Source organism: Platalea leucorodia (genome assembly GCF_965183815.1).
Source record: "Platalea leucorodia genome assembly, chromosome: 6".
Taxonomy (NCBI): Eukaryota; Metazoa; Chordata; class Aves; order Pelecaniformes; family Threskiornithidae; genus Platalea; species Platalea leucorodia.
This window is the reverse complement of record NC_138828.1, coordinates 19,755,597-19,775,034: the sequence shown is the minus strand read 5'-3', so window position 1 is coordinate 19,775,034 and position 19,438 is coordinate 19,755,597. Positions and strand designations below refer to the sequence as shown.

Here is a 19,438-nt window from a genome sequence, read left to right as displayed (position 1 = left end):
ACTGTTGTTACATGCGGCTTCTTTACCCTTCTTCTTAAAGGAAGCCATGATGTGCCTTGGGGCATAGGATTTCATGGAGTCAGTCTTCTTGCTGCCCTGCTTGTGTACTAGAAGAAAGCTTCTTAAACAATACCCAGTATTTCAGAGTAATCCCAGTTTCCTGAGAAGTGTAAACCATTTGAAATATACTGTATTATCAATATAGGCAATAAATAAAGAGGAGCTGTTAATCCCATCTTGGCTCTTCTATGCTCTTAATGCACTGCTTCTATGTTCCCTTCACTACTGTTGATAAATTGAGTGTACTTTTCATTTCTTAGTGTTGTGATGTTTTGGCCAACTTTTAGTGATCCCATTTCTCTTTCCTAATCTTAATTGTATCTTGCTTCTTCCCATGTTATTGCTTCTTTTTCAAACCTAGGGCCTCAGAACAAACTGATTAATACAGACTGCAGTGTTTCCTCTCCTCTCATTTCTCCTGCAAGTTAGATGTGGCTGCTGCCATTGCTTTCCTCTGTTTTGGACACAATTCCACACTGTCTTTGCTAGCTTCCTACCTCTGCAGCTGTGCATGAATGAGATGTTTCCAAACATCTTTACCGTAGCTTTCTCACCTACTCTTAAATCTTTCTTTCTTGTATTTATTTTTGGCTACATTTTCCATTTGGATCACTGATTAAGTTCCTCTCCATAAAGAAACCTCACTCTCAAGGAATCTTTTCTCTCACTGTTTCTTGATCAGTCTTCTTATCCTTACCTTCTTTGGTACGGTGACCAGGGTTGGATGTTACCTGTGTGTCAGTGTTGAATTCTTCAGGCATCAGGAGAACTGAGGAATCATTTTCAACTAGTTGTTTTGTTGTGCAGATACTCGCATATTGCTCATCTCTTAGAAGTCTGGCCTGGAATGAAGCAGACACCTTTGGGTCACAGTGACTTCTGAGTAACACGTGATACCACAGTTATAAATGAACTACAAAAATATTGTGCCTGTAAGAAAGAAGCAATTAAAAGTAGTTAAAGATCAGTGAACGTGTAGAGGACAAGTGAATAATACGTAAATAGTGCTTTGCTTTGTGTTTTGAGTAGATAGTGATTAAAAGGAAACAGAAGGCAGTCCTGCTGCTTCATGTGTAATCAGAACTAGATAAGAGCCAGTTCTGAAGCTGCTGGGTTTTTGGTTTCTCAGTTAGAAGAGGTTAAACAAGGACAATGTGTTTAAAAAAAAACAAAACCAACAGACCCAATCAGCACTTATGAATATTGTACTCCACCTAATAAGACGTTTTAATATGACTGTTTTAATATGATGTTTTAAAATAGAGTGAACAAAGCAAATATAGTAAAAAGATCGATGATTAATCGATTAAAGTTGAGTTTTTTGCAAGGGTCAGTTGGCTACTTGAAAGGCTGACTTCATAAAGGCGGGTAGATTGTGTCTGGGGGCTAAGATAAGACTGCTGGAGAGAGATTAAAAGAAGGCAGAGAATTAACCTGTTAAAAATCCCAGTCAAAACACACTAAAATCAGGAAGACTGGATGACTGACTAACACAGTCCTTACAGGATGGGAATGAGTTGGAAGAATGGGGAACTGTGACATGATGTGGCTGATTGATAAGATAAAAATCTGTAATACTACACCCAAACACACACACAAGATGAAAAAACTATTTTTTGCAGGAGATTTGACATCTATGGACTTTTGAGTTCAGGGAAAGCCAGAATAAGTGAGAAGTTTGGCTTTATGGTGAGAAAAAATAGATAATATTTCTGCCATAAATGTGGCATATACAGAATACACAATGAAAAATAATTTAGTAGGCCTTTCTCTGCAAAGATACTTTGTGTTTCTCAAGTGGTGGCTTCTGTAGCCATCCAAATTTACACAGCAAAACCTGTGACCATTAAATCCAAAGCAGAGGGTTCAGTAAATATCTCTTCATCCCAAAATTCTGGCACTTGAATCTTCCGAGAAAATTACAGCTGTACAAGTGGGAGGATAGCCATTAAATGAATAGCGTTGTTGACTTAGCAGATGCACACAGGTGAGCAGGGCTTGCCTGTATGTACATTTTTGGAGCTGGCAAGAAGACTCTGAGGATTTTACCATGCTTCAGAATTTCAATTTGTATAATCTCAACATCTGACTTTTAAGGTCACATTGTAGCTTTAAGATATTATCCTTTTGGATCCTGAGGGAATTGAAGGCATCCACCTCTGAAAGGTGCTGTCCGAGATGGAGTGGAGAAGTGGGGGCTCCTGGGGAGACATTGTGATTGCTAGCTCAGAACATCCTCTCTTTTGCATTCTGCTCACCTTTGGGTGCTGTGCCAACTGCAAATCAGGAGTCAGCCTTTCAGTCTTCCATCTAATTCTTTTCCTTGCCTGCATTCACACATGTGCAGTCATTTAGTTATTTTCAGTAGCCTTGAATCTTAGCACCCTTAAAAGTTGATGTGTTCCTGTAGGTATTTCTGTGTGCAGACAGGGAAGGATACTAATATTGAGGTAAAGTTTCCCCTCAGCTGATGCCTGGTAACAGACTCTCTGACAGCACTCATTGTCTTGGAAATGCAAAGGAGAGCAATTTAGCTTAAACTGCCATTAGCATGGTTTGTATTTATAAAAGCTAAGATGTATGAGATACTGAGCTGTAAGAAATTGTGATATTTTAGGCTCATCCATAATAGGAGGAATGGTGTTCAGAAGCAAAGGTCTGTCAGTGAAATATAATACATATAGTTCTTTCATGGGGTAGAAATGGACAAATAAAATGGGATATCGGGGAACAGTTCACCTCATAATACAGAAAATAACATAATTTTGTTTCTGTTGTGCTTTTTAACCCTCTCTTTTGTTCTCTATGCTGTGAAACAAAAAAAGGAAAAGAGAACGACTTGTAGCTGTGTGTGAGGCAGTAAGTTATTTGAGTTTCACTGAATTTTTAAATAATTGTTCTTTGAAAGCAAAATAAGCGTTCTCTAAGTATTTAGTAATGGCGCAAGTATCCTTTTCCTTCATCTCAAATGCTTGAGTCTTGACAGTTCATTTTCTTTCCTCCTCCCCAGTTATTGGAATATTAAGCAAAAATCATTGCAGATATGGCTATGTGTTTAAGTGACCCAACAAAGATAGCTATGTTTTCAGGACTGAAAAACTTTTCTTTCTCTTAAATGTCTCAGTATAGAGGAAAGAGAATGGCATTAGGCGTGTGTTAGAAGTTTTCAATTAGATACCGGAAAGTGAAAATAATGGTGCGTGCATTCTTGTACGTGTGAAATGAAAGTTAAGTTCAGGACAGTGTTGAAGCAATGTAATTGCACTGTCCAAATATTTATGGAAACCAAGAACAAATGGCAGTCCAATGCATACTTTGTCTCTGAGGAATAATCCTTCGTGTTACACAGAGGTCTGAGAAACTAGATGTGTTTTGTTCAAAGCAAAAAGGATGGAGAAATTTGCTTTTGTTTCACACTTGCAATGTTTACTATTACTTTGGGGCCCCAGTATTGTAGCTTGCCCAAGTTCATTTGTAGTTCACCTGAAAATTTATTAACTCAGTGAAATTCACTTTTCTATATAAGACCTGTGCATCTTTACCATGATATCCTAAGAAGTAAACCTGATCGCCATGTGTATGTATACCCTCCCTTTCCCCAGCTAATTCTTAATGAAGTGCTAATTCCTAGTTACTTAAGATGCCAGTATCAATCAAATTTGAAAGAAGTTTTTGTTTTAGGTGTGTATACAGAAGGGTGTATACTGGAAATTCCTAGTCCTGTGTTCCTTTCTGCTGTCAGACAATCAAAGCTTTAAGTTAAGCTGCCAGTACAGAATTTGTAAGCATTATGCAGTAAAACCTGAATCTGAAGTAGCTTACATGGTGTAGATGGGAGGGTGGGGAAAGGGGATAGTAACTGCTATACCAACACCAAGGCTTCTGGAAGGGGTTTGAGTGAGCACTGAGAACGTAACAGAATGAGACCAAAATGTAGTGTGTAGGCTTCTTTAAGATCAGCAATGTGGATCTGAAAACTTTGAGAAGCACCTTTTAATCAGGGTTTGAAACTAAAACTCACATTGATGTGTTCTATTAAGAGTGTGAATTTCCTTGCTCGTGGAAAAAGCTTTTTTAGCTTAATTGCAGAGTGAAACAAAACTGCCCTTTCCTCATCCTCATTTAGGAATTGGCTGTTGTATCAACTTGGAGATGATTCATGATTTGATTACGTGTCATCTTGGTTTGAGGATCTGATCAAATGTGATTAATCCAATAATGCTGTTAATTCATTGATTTAGGGATTTGATTTAAATTATGATGGTGATAAGGATAGTTATTCATCTCCTGGTTTTTATAAAAGTAAGCAATACTTCAGGCTTAAGCAGTAGGCTTATTGTGTTTGAATTTTGCTTATTTAGGCTTTGGTAAAAATCAGCAAAACATAGAGAGTAGGGTTTTTTTGTGGTTTTTTTGTTTTGGGGGTTTTTTTTTTTTCAGCAGTGTGGGTTTAAAGGGAGGAGGCAAATTAGTAGATGACCTGGAGACTGTTTTGCCTATCCACAAAGCTGAAGTGTTTGTCACTCAGAGGAGGCATGCTGCTTGGAGTGAACTTCAAACTAAATCAGCCTGTCTTGAATTTTATAAATAATTCTTAGTGTTGATATTTTCTGTCAAAGCTCCTTATGGCTCACAGATTTTTAAGTAGACAGACTTTGAGAAAAATATTAATATAAAAAGAAAAAAAAAATCTATGAAAAAATAAAACAGTCATCTTTACCTTTCCTACTCACTTACAGTTAGGAGCAGATCATCGTAGAACAATCTGTGTTACACAGAGGAGAGCTGCTCGTGAGGACACTTGTGTGTTCTGACCAGGTCTTACAGGTTGTGGTCTTCTGTGTCCAATGATCAACATCATTTTAATTGCTGTTGAAATGACTGAAGCGATTGCACACATTAATTATCTGTATAACTGAGATACTACAGAGTGGTTCTGAGGTGTTTTAATTGATTTTTAAGACATTCCTGCATTTAAAATAACCACCTGCTGGAACGGCAGTAGTTCAGAAATCACACTGTAGGCAACATGGGATCCCCAAGGCCAGTAGTTCACGGGGTCAGTCTAACTTAAAAGCAAGTAATTTTGATGCACAGGGGACTGTAAATGTAGAGTGACAAAGTATCTTTTCCCATGTAGCTCCGTATCACGTGAGGAATTGTTGGGTAGCTCAGGGGTGAGGATGCAAACAAGTTATGGCAGGCCTGGCTCACCCAGGCCTTAATACAGTCATCTGGCTTGTTTAAAAAAATTGCTGTATCTGTACTTCCAGAGGAGCTGGCTACAAGTCAGGCTCACTAAGGAATGCAATTTTTATGCTGACACTTTATATGACATTGGTTTCAGAGTAACGGGTGTTAATGCTGAATATTGTCTGCGTTGTTCTGATAAAGACATCAGAAAAAAAACACACTGCAAATGTGTTTGTCTAGCCAGAGAGAGCTGTGATTATTTCCTGTCTATCAGGAGCATATTATTAAAATATAGCCTCTCAATTCCAGGTCTGGTATGAATAGCTGAGCTAGCCAAATTTATGCATCTCTCTTCTCATAATGGAAGGAGTTTTAAGACAAAGGCTACACAGTGTGAATCAGATCTAGTCTGTCTTTCTTCAGATGAGAAAAATTCAAACCTCTTTCAGAGTCATTTCACTCTCTGTAAGCTTAAATTTAGCACTCTGTCAGTGTCCATAAATCTCTCACTTTCTGCATTCGGGGGGAAAAAACAAAAACAACCTTGCCCTTGTGTCTGATTAACAGGTAAATGTAATGTTTCTAATTGCTCTTCTGAAATGAGGTTTTCTGTTTGAATGAACGTCTACATTTATTAAAATGTTTCAAAGTCTCTAAGTGAGGTGGTTAGGATTAACTAATGCTGTCCAGTGACAATGGGCCTTCCCATGAGATAACGGACACAAAAAGAATATTAATCGTCCTAAGGCAAACCTGAGAATCCAAGTTCTCAGCAAGGTCAGTTATCTGTTTTTAATGACCAGCTTTGTGGAACACCGGAATGATGTCCTTTTAAATTGAAAAAATAATATTCTCCAAATCAACTTTTTCCCTGCTCCATCAAAATTCAACTTAGTAGTCCATAGTCACATAACATGGTTGATTATTCAGATTTTTTGGGGGAAAGCAATAGCAAATAAGAAAATTTTGAAGCTGCATTTGTAAGCACTGAAAATAAATGCACAGGCATGCTGGTTTTTGCTTCTCCTTATAGAAGGCATTTGAAAAGTCTTGACTTCCATAAGTGAATTGTCAGCTACTTGAGGACTGATTTGTTGTAATATGTTGAACTCTTGCATCCTGTGTTCAGCATCATGTAGCATAGAATACTAAATTACAAATGCTAAATTCTTATTTTTATCTCAAATTACTATATACTTTGCTCCATAGTCTTCAGGGAACTGAGCTCACTAGTAGTCATAAAATGGTTATAATGTAACTTTCTGCATAGTAATTCTACAAATTTGAGTGAAGTTACAGCTGTGCAGTGCTAGCTTCAATGCAAGCATAAAAATTTTACAGTAACTTGTCTTTGTGTCATGAAAATTAGCCTTTGCTTAGGACTAATGCATTTGTCAGGTCACGAAAGCAACTCTTCTATCCATAGGAACCCAGAACTTGGGAAGATTTGAGCTACTGAATACTCTCCATGATATTGAGCCATGTCAGGTCATGGCTTGTGTCATAAACTGCTGTTTTTCTGTTGCAACTCTTGTTGAAAGGTTCTCAAGGCCTTTATCATATGCTCAGGGAAAGTTTTAGCGCTCGTGTGAATAGACTTACTTGCTCTGTCTGACCAATGATGAAGACCCTAATTCCTATGTCTCTTGTCCCACTTCTACATGGATGTAAGTCTTCTCATTTTAAAATAAGATCTCTGTTGCAATACAAATGAGGGCAGAATCAGCATGAATGCATAAGCCAGTAGTCATAAAGCAGCAGTAATGGCAAGCAGAGACCAGTAGTTGAGAGTAACTGTGTCACAAATATCAGCTGGAGAATTCACTAGCTTTCTCTCATCAGTGGCTTTTTACGGTTACTTCCTGGGTGAAAGAGGGTTTGATAGAGTCTTCGAGAGCTTTTGAGGATTCGCGTACATCTATGACAATGAGCCTAAAATGGCAAGAATTTATATTGGAAAATTAGGCTTACTGTGTTTTATCAGTATTCTGATGTTTTACCAGCCTTGGTTTCTGTGTTTTTTTCCACTCCCTCCCCCCTTCCCTTCTGTACAACAGGGATTTGGGAAACAAGTGGATGTGTCATATATTGCCAAACATTACAACATGAGCAAAAGCAAAGTTGACAACCAGTTCTACAGTGTGGAAGTAGGTGACTCAACCTTCACAGTTCTCAAACGCTACCAGAACTTGAAACCTATTGGCTCTGGGGCTCAGGGAATAGTTTGGTAAGTATCAGCAGTTTCTCTTATGCTTTTAAATAGGATTTGCCTTTTGCATTTCTTCACAGTTTTCTAGCCACAGACATTGTCTAAAATTGTAAAAATAACAGTCAGGCAACAGACATCCTGAGGCAGAAGGAGCCTAGTTGTTCGCTAATAAATTCTCCTGCTGGTGAGAATGATAGCACTAGGTTTGTTTCTCTACATAGCAAAATGTAACTAGCAAGAAAGCAGGAGAAAGGTCTTATCATAATTAACAACTGTGGCACTATTTCCAGAGGCAGGGCAAATAATATCCAAAGTAAACTCTGTAATTTTAGTCTTTGTACGGTAAAAGTCACTGAGAGCAATATGGAAACTTGTCACATCCCATAGCATTCTCAAGTATTCAGAATGGAAGCCTTTCAAATTGAGGTAACTGCTAATGTTTCCTTTATTTCTTAAAAGAGATGTTGCAGTGATGTGAATAATGCGAACAAAAGACACAAATTCCGTAGCTCTCCTAAATAATACAAAAGGCTTATGGAATTCTAAATTATTGTGTTCAAGAGTTGTGGTATCCTGGTTGGCTTTTGCCTCTGCATTTTTAGAGATGGCTCTTAAACGTCAGTGGCTTGTATTTAAATGGCTCTGTGTAGACATTTGTTACCTGTTTAATTACAAGGCATTAGGGTAACTAACGCGATCTTTTATCTATAACTTGATCAGAGTTGAAGTCTTATTCCATCTGTCATCTTTATCACTGCTCTTTTCTGACTTTGATGTAGTGTGTGTTACCTTACAGTTGGAGGCAGTGGTAAAGCAACAGATTCCTTTAATCTAGGGGCAAGTGGGCTTCCATTGATCATTGGCATTGGCATTATAATTGGCAGTGTAACAACAATTAACAACGCATCCTTAGGTCTCAGTCTGTCACTTCCAGTGTTTAGTATGCTTTGGGGCCACACAAGTCCAGAGATTGTTCTAAATGATGAAGTACTTTATTTCATATCTTAAACACAAAAGGGCTAAAGGTTGGTTTAAAATCAGCTTTGGGAAAGAAACATACTTTGTGTTGCATACTATTAATGTTCATTTTGCACTATTTGTCCACTTCCATATATAGCAACAGATGTTTTTTTTCTTCCTACTTACTATCCTCTATTTGTTTTAGAGGAAAATCAGATTTTGTTGAACCTCTCTACAACTGAATTGCTGTAATGATCAATTATGAGCAGCAAAAAAACATAGAAGTTAAGCTAAATAAAATCAATAACATCCTGTGAGTTCATCTTTCATACTAAGTTGACAGGCAAAAATTAAGAATGGCTTAGGAAAGAAAATCAAATCAGAAGACACTTAAGTTCAAGTGAAAGTTAACACAAATCCCCTGAAATGGCTGAGCAGCATGGAGAGGCCAGAAAAGGCCTTTTATGGTTTGATGATACAGTTGTAGAAGTATTACATGATAGATGGGGAAGATAATGAGCTTTTTTCTTAGTATGTGTTACATTGTAATCTACCCGTCATGAGGCATAACTTACCGGAAATACATTAACAAACTATGAGCAACGCATGAAGAATCAATGGTGAAGTGGTGAATTAATGAAAAAAATTGTAGAGATAAATATGTGTAGGGAAGACAATACATGTTAAAAAAATATCGTCAGTTGTCTAGGTTTCTACTTGCATAATAATAATAATAATTATATAGTAATAATAATAAGTTTACATAGTAAATTAGAAACTGTAGGTATTTTGATGGATATAGGGTTACATCTAGAAAAAGCAGATTAATTTAAGGAAAAAAATATACTGAAAAACTGTCTTTTTGTGGAGTGCTGCTGGCTCTGGTGGGGGAGGTATTTTGCCCTGCTCATCTTGTTCTATTGCAAAGAATAGCCATGAGGAGTGCCTTTGTGAAAACAGTGAGAAAAACCTAGATTGTAATTTCTTTTAGATCCAATGGATCTGTTTATACTGAATGACTTGCTGTTCGAGAAGTGTAACAGATCTGGGATGCAATTCTGTCTCTTAGTGCCAGAATTAGCAGAAGTGTAGGAGCTGAAATGGGTGATTTCTGATTGTTCCCTCTACTAAGGGCAGACACAGGTGGGATAGCTCAGAGGGGTTTAGGTTCAGACTTCTCATAACATGCACTATTTCTAGATTTTCCTTCCAGATAATTGTAGGTAAAAGAACACTACCTGTTGTCTGGCTGGAGTGATGGGCTACCCAGCTACTGGAGGCAGCTTTAGTGCATAACAACATCTGGTTTTAGGGAGTGATAAAGGTAGAGTATTACTGATAAATGCTAACTACCCTTTCAGGACTGAGCTGCTGTGTTGTGGTTTAACCCCAGCCAGCAACTAAGCACCACATAGCTGCTCGCTCATGTTGCCCCCCGGTGGGATGGGGGAGAGAATTGGAAGGGTAAAAGTGAGAAAACTCATGGATTGAGATAAGAACAGTTTAATGACTGAAGTAAAATAAAATAGAATAGTAGTAATAGTAGTAATAATAAAATAATAATAATACAATAATAATATACAAAGCAAGTGTTGCACAATGTAATTGCTCACCACCCGCCGACCAATGCCCAGCCTGTCCCTGAGCAGCGATCGCTCCTCCCTGGCCAACTCCCCCAGTTTATATACTGGGCATGACGTCATACGGTATGGCATAGCCCTTTGGCCAGTCTGGGTCAGTTGTCCTGGCTGTGCCCCCTCCCAGATTCTTGTGCACCGGGCAGAGCAGGGGAAGCTGAAAAGTCCTTGACTGGTGTAAGCACTGCTCAGCAACAACCAAAACATCAGTGTGTTATCAACATTATTCTCATCCTAAATCCAAAACACAGCACTATAGCAGCTACTAGGAAGAAAATTAACTCTATCCCAGCTGAAACCAAGACATGCTGCCAGCAGTTGCAGCCAATGGCCCGCTTCTTGACTAGTTTAAATTTTTGCAGATTGGCAAGTGGAGTCCATGCTGTCTTCCCCATGCTGGAAGAGCTGAACTGCTGATGACTTTTCTGCTTTGTCAAGTACTTGGCCACACAATAGTAATTCCCACATCTTGAGAAAAAGGAGCCTATTTAATAATAGATTTTTCAATAATTGGACATCAAATCTCTCAGTAACTATCAGGTGCAAGAAATTCCATGCCAAGGACTGCCTCAGCACTAACTTCAGGACCAAACTCTACTTGCTAGCCACAGCTTCCCTCTTAACTCGGATGTGGGATCCCATGTGCACAGCATGCTGGCTGCCTTAGCACCTTCCCAGATATACTTGGACAGGCAAACTGTCTGCAGCCCAAGAGGTAATTGTAGAGGCAGAGGGAGATGGAGGAGAGACATGACGTTTTTCAGGCTGCTCTGGAAGCTGGTGTTGCAGGTTCCTAGGCCAAGCCACAGAGTACTGAAATCTTTCTCATACAGTTCTAGAAATAGATGTTAACATAAGCAGGAAATTTCAGTGGAAAATAATTCATGTTGTGGAACAGAAGCAGGCATGGGAAGCAGGGAATGATGTTATGAAAAAAGTTGGGACTTGCTTTCACTTGATTATTCTGAAAATTGCATCAAAGACAAAATAATTTTCTTTATATAGAAGCATTAAAGTAAAGACATTAAGGTCTTTAGGGGTTGATAATTTATTAAATTACGTGAAAAAGAGAAAGCCATATGGTGTGAGTGTTAGTTATAATTGTCATTGTGCCCATGTGAAATAATTATAAACTTAGTGAGAAAGTGGTATTGGCTGTAGACGTAGTGCATTTGGTGTCTTCGGAAATTAATTGTGGGAGCTTTCAATGGTGTTAACTATGTTCACAAGATTATTTTTGCCTCTAGGAAGAAAGAAAAAGCTGCTTAGAATCTCTTGAGCAGGGAAATTCGTCTTCACTCCGCAAAAACTACTCAATACAAGTGTAGGCCGTTTGCTCACTGTGCATCACACTGACATCTGAGAGAAAGACTATATAGGGTGTGTTTGCATAAAATTCTCATGTTGTTATAGGCATGATGACAATGGGACATAGCTGAAACAGAGCTTGTAGTTTATTAGACCAAGCTGTAGTTGTAAAAACTATGCAGGTTTTTAACCACACAAGTTGATCTTCAAGTCTGCGATAGAAACAGAAAAGGTCAAAGGTAAAATGAGTTGAGAACAGTTTTCTGAATTTAATTAGATACATGCTACTTAAACCACTGAGAGAAGAGGTAGTTGATACCCCTCTGCAATGTTAGAGGGGAGTTGACAACTACCTTATTTTACAAGGGGGAGAGAGAGAGAGGTTGCTTTCAGCCTGCAGGTATGGATCGTTTAGATAAGGGTGGGGGGAGAGGAATTCTCATGTTCCATAAAATCAACAGAAATGTGCTGATGTTGGAGTGGGTGTTTCTTTGTGTTTTAAATGAATGCTTTTTGCCTGGAAGCAAGGCAATTGATCTGTAGGTTTTCTGCTGTGGTTTGCAAACTATCATTTTTTATATTGCCTGTGATATTTTTGATACTGCCTGTGATGTCTAGAAAAATGGTGTTATATAGGAATATTTCAAAAGCAATTTGAAGGGACTGTGATAGTTTCTGAATTTATGATGGAAGCAAGGGTGAAGTCCAGTTTTCCATGGCATGTAGTGAAGACATCACTTACAGGCTTGAGGATAGAAGTAATTAAAATCTTAGAAGCAGCTTATGAAGACATTTGGCCTGGTTTATGACCACATTGGTGCCTATACCTGTGTGCATTAAGAGGAGAAAGTGTTAGCTTTGAAGACAAAATTGTCTGGGTGAGTATCAAATAGATGAGTCTGATGATGTCTTTCAGCTGAAATCCTGAATGCTTATCTTGCTCTCTTCTGAAGAGTGAAGACAGGCTTTTATGCTGTATGATGTTGGGATGTGGTCTAATGACGTGTCAGGTGGACCAGGGGAGTGTTAGCTGGGAAGTGCTTTATGCTATCTAGTTTATGCGAGAAGTTTTTGTGTCTTGGAGTAAGGGGGGGGGGGGAAGTATGGGAGCAGGAATGATGGTTTGAGGATAGTTTTGAAGAGTCCTGGTAGCTCTTCAGTGAATGCATTATAAGTTTAGAAAGATATGTCATCTGCAGATATAGAGGAGACTATAAATATATTCTGGAAGTAGTAAATTGGGAAATTTGTTGTGTTGTTTTTCTTGGAATTAGTTATTTCATATCATCTTTAAGCCTGAATATGAAGGAGATTGCAGAGTCTTTTTGTGTTTCCTGTAACAGTTAGAGTCAGCAAGTCAACTGATAGCTTACTATGTTGTCTAAGGTTACCGTAGGTTCTCCTTTGCTGATTTAATTGTAATTTGGTGATTGAATCTTAAGGAGTTCAGAGTTCTTTCAAATCAGCATGTTGTGATGGTGGTGCTTGTTGTAGATTATATAACTGCTGATTCTTTCCCCAAAGTAATCATAGGATCATAGAATCATTTAGGTTGGAAAACACCCTTAGGATCATTGAGTCTAACTGTTAACCTAACACTGCCAAGTCCACCACTAAACCATGCCCCTAAGTGCCATGTCTACATGTCTTTTAAATACCTTCAGGGATGGGGACTCAACCACTTCCCATAGTATTCAAAGGCCATAGGAGGAATGCAACAGATATTGTCCACTACAAGATGTCCAGTATGAAGGTTTTTTTGTTGCTGTTCTCCTTGGAACTATCATAGGGAAGTGTCCTGTTGTGTCATGGAACTGGTAATGGAAGATTTGTTATGATGGCGTTGGCTAAAACTTCCTCTAATTCTCTGTATATTCGTGCGTTATATATACTAAGGCAATTATTATAGGGAAACCTCTTCCCTCCCATAGATCTCTGGTGGAGGTCTGTGAAGAGATGAACATAGTCAATCAATAGAACCACTTAAAAATAGATTTTAATTTAATATGACTACCTTCTGCATGGAACATGCCTGTAAATGATGAAGAGGATCAGATCTTTTGAGTTTGCAAACACACTTGCGGTCTTTTGTATGATGATTATCCTTCAGGTCTCGTTTTGTGTAGCACAATTGACTCCCGGTCTGAGTATAAGGTTCTAAAGCGATATTGCAATTGGAATAGTGGTAAAAGCCATGGAAAAGAGGAGCTGACACTTCTGAGCATAATCAGTTCTGAGCCCACACTGATCAAAGAAGAAGAATAGTCTATGCTTTTGCTATGGCGCAGTGGAAAAGAGACAGAGAATAGTGGACATCTCAGTGTCTTACAGTTAATGCACAGCCTTATTTGTATTGTTTAGCTGGACACTAGTGTTTTAAAGTTCTTGAGAGATCAATATATTTCTCCATCGTGATCCTGCTATCCCAGCAATACTGTTTTGGTTTCTTTGTGCCACTGAATTGAAATACTCTATTCCGTGATAGAGGTCAACATTTCTGCTTGTATAAACTGGCATAGTTCCATTGAAGTTCAGAGGTGTTCTCACCGCAGGATAGATCACTAATTTTCCTCAGAAGAGGAGAAAAAAGAATACATGTCATTCAGAGGAAAAATGAAGTGAACCCTGTACCCAGATACGCCTAGAATTTCAGTGGCTCTGAAGGGAGTGGCAGCGTTAATTTTGTCAGTCCCAATCTGTGCTGGTTTTGGCTGGGATAGAGTTAATTTTCTTCATAGTAGCTAGTACAAATTTCAGATTTGTGCTGAAAACTGTTGATAATTCAGGGATGTTTTCGTTATTACTGAGCAGTGCTTACACAGAGTCAAGGCCTTTTCTGCCTCTCACACCACCTCACCAGCGAGCAGGCTGGGGGTACATAAGTTGGGAGGGGACACAGCTGGGACAGCTGACCCCAACTGACCAAAGGGGTATTCCATACCATATGACGTCATGCTCAGCATATAAAGCTGGGGGAAGAAGAAGGAAGGCGGGGATATTCGGAGTCATGGCATTTGTCTTCCCAAGTAACCATTCTGTGTGACGGAGCCCTGCTTACCTGGAGATGGCTGAACACCTGCCTGCCCATGGGAAGCAGTGAATGAAGTCCTTGTTTTCCTTTGCTTGCATGCATGGCTTTTGCTTTACCTATTAAACTGTCTTTACCTCAGTCCACAAGTTTTCTCACTGTTACTCTTCCGATCCTCTCCCCCATCCCACCCGGGGGAGTGAGCAAGCGGCTGTGTGGTGCTTAGTTGCTGGCTGGGGTTAAAGCATGACACAGTCTCTCCTGCGAATCAGTACTGAGCATATGTCATGAGTTCAGTCACTTGCATTTCAGTTATACAGTCACATTTTGCAGACTTTTTGTGCTTAACATTCTGTCGGCTGGCACTGCAGATTTATCCTGTTCTATTAAAGATTCTCCAAATTGTATCCATTAGTTCAGCTTGTGTTCTCTTTCTCATGCTGTTGTGTGCTTTACTGATGTGCTTTGACACTCCACTCCTGAGGAGGTTTTTGAAGACAACCTTTAGAGAGTTTTACAAGTGTTTTGTGTGAGAGTAACGTAGAAAATAGCTGTCAGTTTGTACTGTGTACTATTACTGTACGGTTAGTGAAATAAGCATGTCAATTTAAACAAATTCTCTGATGTTTCCCAGTGCTAATCTCTCATGCAATGGCAACACCTGATGAGACTTTTTTTTTCTCCTGAGAACAAGTGGTTTAAACTATTGACAGAATTTTTCTTCACTTTCAGAAGTTCTTAAATGTTGAAATACTGTAAGTAAACTCACAGCAAGCTTCAAGCCTCACTCATTTATTTGTACATTGCAGGATTTTTCTCCAACTAACAATTTGCATTCACATTGTAGTATTCTTTCGATTTGCTAGCGTGTCGTTGCTCTGAAATGCCAGAAATTTAATTGTATGTATTCAGTTAGCCATTGATCACCATCTGATGTACATCTGGAACAGCACGTTCTGGTTTGTTGCTCTGATACACTTATGCCTTGATTCTTCAGAAAGACAGCAAATTTCCCAATTGTATTTGGAATCTGGATCACCAGCATGTAAATTTTAAGGTGCTGAGAGACTCCCAGTGTGAACAGCAAAGACTGAGTATCTCTCTGTGGAATTTAGCTCCAGAATATTGAGTGAAGGTGCTTATCTAAGTTTGTCAGATTTGTGTTTCTTAAGGTGATGTTATTAGAATTTGCATAGTAACACATATTCAGAGACAGTTTGCTTGGATATGGGGTGAGAGGAGGAGGCAATGTCTTGAATGTTCTTGCTAATGACTCAACAAAGAACGCAGCTTGGATGTGGAGGGAAACTGTCATGAGGATCATAGAGAACAGCTACCATATGTCAAACTATACATAATACGTCTGAAAAATGAGATTAGTTAATTGTCTTTAAGCAGCTTCTATTTCATGTTTGCTTTCATTCTTACAACTTCCTGTATCTACTACTACTATCTTTAATATAAGTGGGAAAGAGGCAAAAAAAGTATATATCCAGTAGCAGTGCATGAAGGTACCTGAGGCAGGATGAAGACCCATTTTTATATGATCCATTTTTGTATATTACCTGAGATGTAATGTTTGAGCAAGAATTATTGTTGCATATTTTTTTAAAGGTCTGACGTGTAATTATTTCACAAAAAATATTTCTCAATTTTTTTTTTGTAATGTCCTTTTTCTACCTAACTGCAGAGATTCCTGGTAGGCAGGAAGTCAACACGTATTTCATGTTTGTCTTCTCGTGTTTCATTTCCCTTTGCTAATACACAGAAATCTAAAATGTAATTTGGGTTCTGGTAATCACAAATGATAAGTAATAAAACATGCCACAGTATGCTCTCCTAGCAGAGACATCACGGTGTCTGCCTCTAAAATACTCAGACTGCTTATATTTCTGACTCTGTCCTTTTTTCTTCTTTTCTCCTTAAAGAACTTGTATAGTTTCCATGACTACAATAGTTAGGTGGGCAAAATCTATTCCAAATTTTCTCTCTGCGAGTTTATGAAAAAAAAAAAGTAAATAAGTTGGTGTAGAAACTGTCTCTGCACAACCTGCTTTTGTGAATCCTGGCAACAACACTCATTTGGTCATAAACTACAGGACTGTAAAGGCACTGTCAGGTTCATTTGAGAGCATTGACACCCAGGATTTTCAGTTGGATCAGTACAGCTCTTAGGTATAGAGCAGGTTTGTTCATAGCCATGACTGGATAAGCATCTATGATCCTGTTAAAAAATTGGCCAATTGGCCATCTATGATCCTGTTAAAAAATTAGCCATTAAAAAATTTATCAGCTGTTTTTAAATTCTGTGGTTGAAGCGAAGTAACAGATGTTCGTCTAACTTAAGTGCTTTCTGTGTTGGCTGATTAAAAACTCAATTTAATTTACACTTTTCGCTATCAGGCAGCAACATTTTATAACTCCCTTTACAGATGTCAGGCACCTTAACGGAGTTCAGACTTTTATTTCATTCACTTGAAATCCTGTCACCACTGAAATGAAGACTGTTGCATCATCATCACTGATTACCGTGTGTTTAACATGAGAGCAATTGCACTAAACACTTCTGTTACTTGGACAAGGGGTTTCTCTTGTGGTAGGAGAATAGCTGTGACCTTATGGAATCACAGAGGTTGGGCAATAGGACAGAATATCCAAATAAAAGTGCAGGTATCAAAACAAAGAAGCAATGGAACCAGAAATAGAAAAACTAGAGCCAGTCTGGAAGGAAATGCAGCTCAGATAATTCCATTTTCTTTGTCAGCATGTATTGTTGATTCTTATTCTCTGATATTAACATGGTCTACAGATTTTCTCAGTGCTTTACAGAAAACAAAAAGTTGTCCCTTGTCCCAAGACCTGCTGTCCTTAGAAAATCATAAAAAACAGTGACAGCCCAAAAAATTGGGATATAACAGAAGTTGTGCAAAATAGAAAGGCAATATGAAACAAGAGATTGTGTATGAAGCCTAGGTGAAGTCTGTGAACAATGTGAGACACATCTGGCATGACATGAGTGGGAAAACTCACCAGAATGAGCAAGAGTTGGCAATAAAGAGAGACGCAGTTAGGAAGGGAAGCAGAAAGGAGGAAGAAAGGTTAAAGAAAGGAGTGAAAGCAAGTGGCAAACAGGACATCGAGGGGGTTTGGGGATCGTGTGGGTTTTTTTCTTCTTTTATTGTTTTCTGGATTCATGGTGTTATACTTTTCCATCCAAAATTGGTTGGTGCCCATCTACAAATTGGAAATAAATTCTGTAGCTCTGGGGTCACTAATTCACCATAAGCCACAGAAGGGGGTAGAGTTTCTTATTCAAACAAAAATCTTGTTTTAAAATTGTGTCAGATCATCTACATCTTGAAATTTCTGGTGTAACAGGGCAACTTGAAAACCTAACTAATTTTTAATTTTGTTGTTGTTGAACAAAGGCATTTTGGCTTCTTATACAGCAGGTAAAACATTTTGTATCCTTGCAAACCATCAGTTTTACCTGCTAGCATCTTACCTGTGTCAGAGATGTCCCTCAGTATGAGAGACTGTAGATACAGAATTAGCCCAGCTGGACGAGAGAGTGCTGAATGAGTTAGAGCAACCTGGGTTGGTTGAGTTAGTGTCAGCACAGGGGCAGGCTGTAGACTAGCCCTTTGGCTGGAGGGGTAAAGGTGACATGTGTGGCAGCATTGGCTTTCTTCCCTCCCAGAACAGCACCAAGTGACATTTCGGCACCTCCGATCTTCTGTTTCTGTCTGCTTAGAATAGCCTTGCAGAGACTGCAGAGTTGGTTTTGGGAAACTAGAATTTGAGTAGCCTTTTAGGGTTGACTTTTTTTTCCTTTTACATTGACTTTTTTTTCCTTCCATGATTATCACATAGCAGATGATGACCTGCTGAAAATATGATTTTAGTGCTTGGTTGAATTTTGATTTTTAATCAGTTGAGAAATGCAGCAAGAAAGATTGTGAAATAATGTTTCTTTTTCTGCAAACTGACAGCTTTTGTTCTATTTGTCAGGCAAGCTAGCAAGTGTTTTAAATTATGACTGTAAGGTGGCTATGGAAGATAGTAGCTGTTTTCTATTTCAGTTTGTAGATCCAAAAATAACAGATCTATCATGTGACTGACAGTTTGAATGTGCTAGGTACTCATCTTCTGCCAGGTGCACAGACTCTGCCTCGGTGTCCGTATTTCCCTAGTCTTGTAAATTGCTGTTAAATGAGGAAACTGGACTTTTTCTGGCTTTGCCGCTTTGATGCCTAACACAACTTGAAAACTGTCCAAAGTTTATATACCCTGCTGACAGTTCAGAGCACTGAATGTGAGATCTCTTTGCCAGATTCAGTGTCTTATATCCATTCTCCAAATGCTGGGCAAACATTTACCCAATATGGTTTAACTACAAATCACACTTCAGTTTCCTTTGCCCATGTATTTTCTGCCACTGAATATTGATAGGCGCCCTCAGCTCTGATCCATTTTTCAGATTTTTACCTTGCTTTGGCTTAGGTAAATCCTTGACCATAGTGAGTAGTGAAGCATACTTTGGAAACCGTGAGATTGTCATTTCTTACACGTCACACACATAAGGGAAAGCATTTTGGCCTAGAGCCCTTTTAAAGCAGAATGAAAAAAAAAAAAAACAACTTGGCTTCTTTCACGGACCAGGTTGAATTTCCCAGGCTTGCAGTTAACAAAAGTTATTGTCAGCTAGCAGACTGTATAGTGAACTAGTGACAAGAGAAATGCAGAACCAGAAAGTACTGGGTTTACAGTTCTATTCAGAAAAGGATTCTACAACTGAGTCGCTTTCAGAGCCAAGTATAAAGAATTAGCAGAGTATATACAGATGAGAAGTATGTAAACATACATATTCAGCATCCTCATGAATATTTCAGTCACCAGGCAAACTAAACCGGCACCCACTATGAGAGGCATGGCAGGCGATGTGTGAACAGTATAGCTGTTTGCACATTGCCTTTCCTGCTGTATCCCTGCACCATCTTTGTGAGTGACAACGGCTATGGGAAAAGAGTTTTTCTTGCATCA

The 19,438-nt window shown here is 38.7% G+C and overlaps 1 protein-coding gene across 5 annotated transcripts in view; it reads left to right on the top strand.

The window, feature by feature from the left end:
• MAPK10 (mitogen-activated protein kinase 10) overlaps window positions 1-19,438 on the top strand; it is a gene marked incomplete at both ends in the record, with an annotated part of 106,174 nt that overhangs the window by 24,701 nt on the left and 62,035 nt on the right. For 2 of the 5 annotated variants that reach the window (XM_082316568.1, XM_082316566.1), the window contains one exon: window positions 7,311-7,480. In XM_082316568.1, coding sequence (XP_082172694.1) covers window positions 7,311-7,480 — 170 coding nt within the window. Of the gene's footprint in view, window positions 1-7,256; window positions 7,481-19,438 lie in introns of those variants that run through there. The other 3 variants (XM_082316565.1, XM_082316569.1, XM_082316567.1) reach the window with 3 other exon arrangements.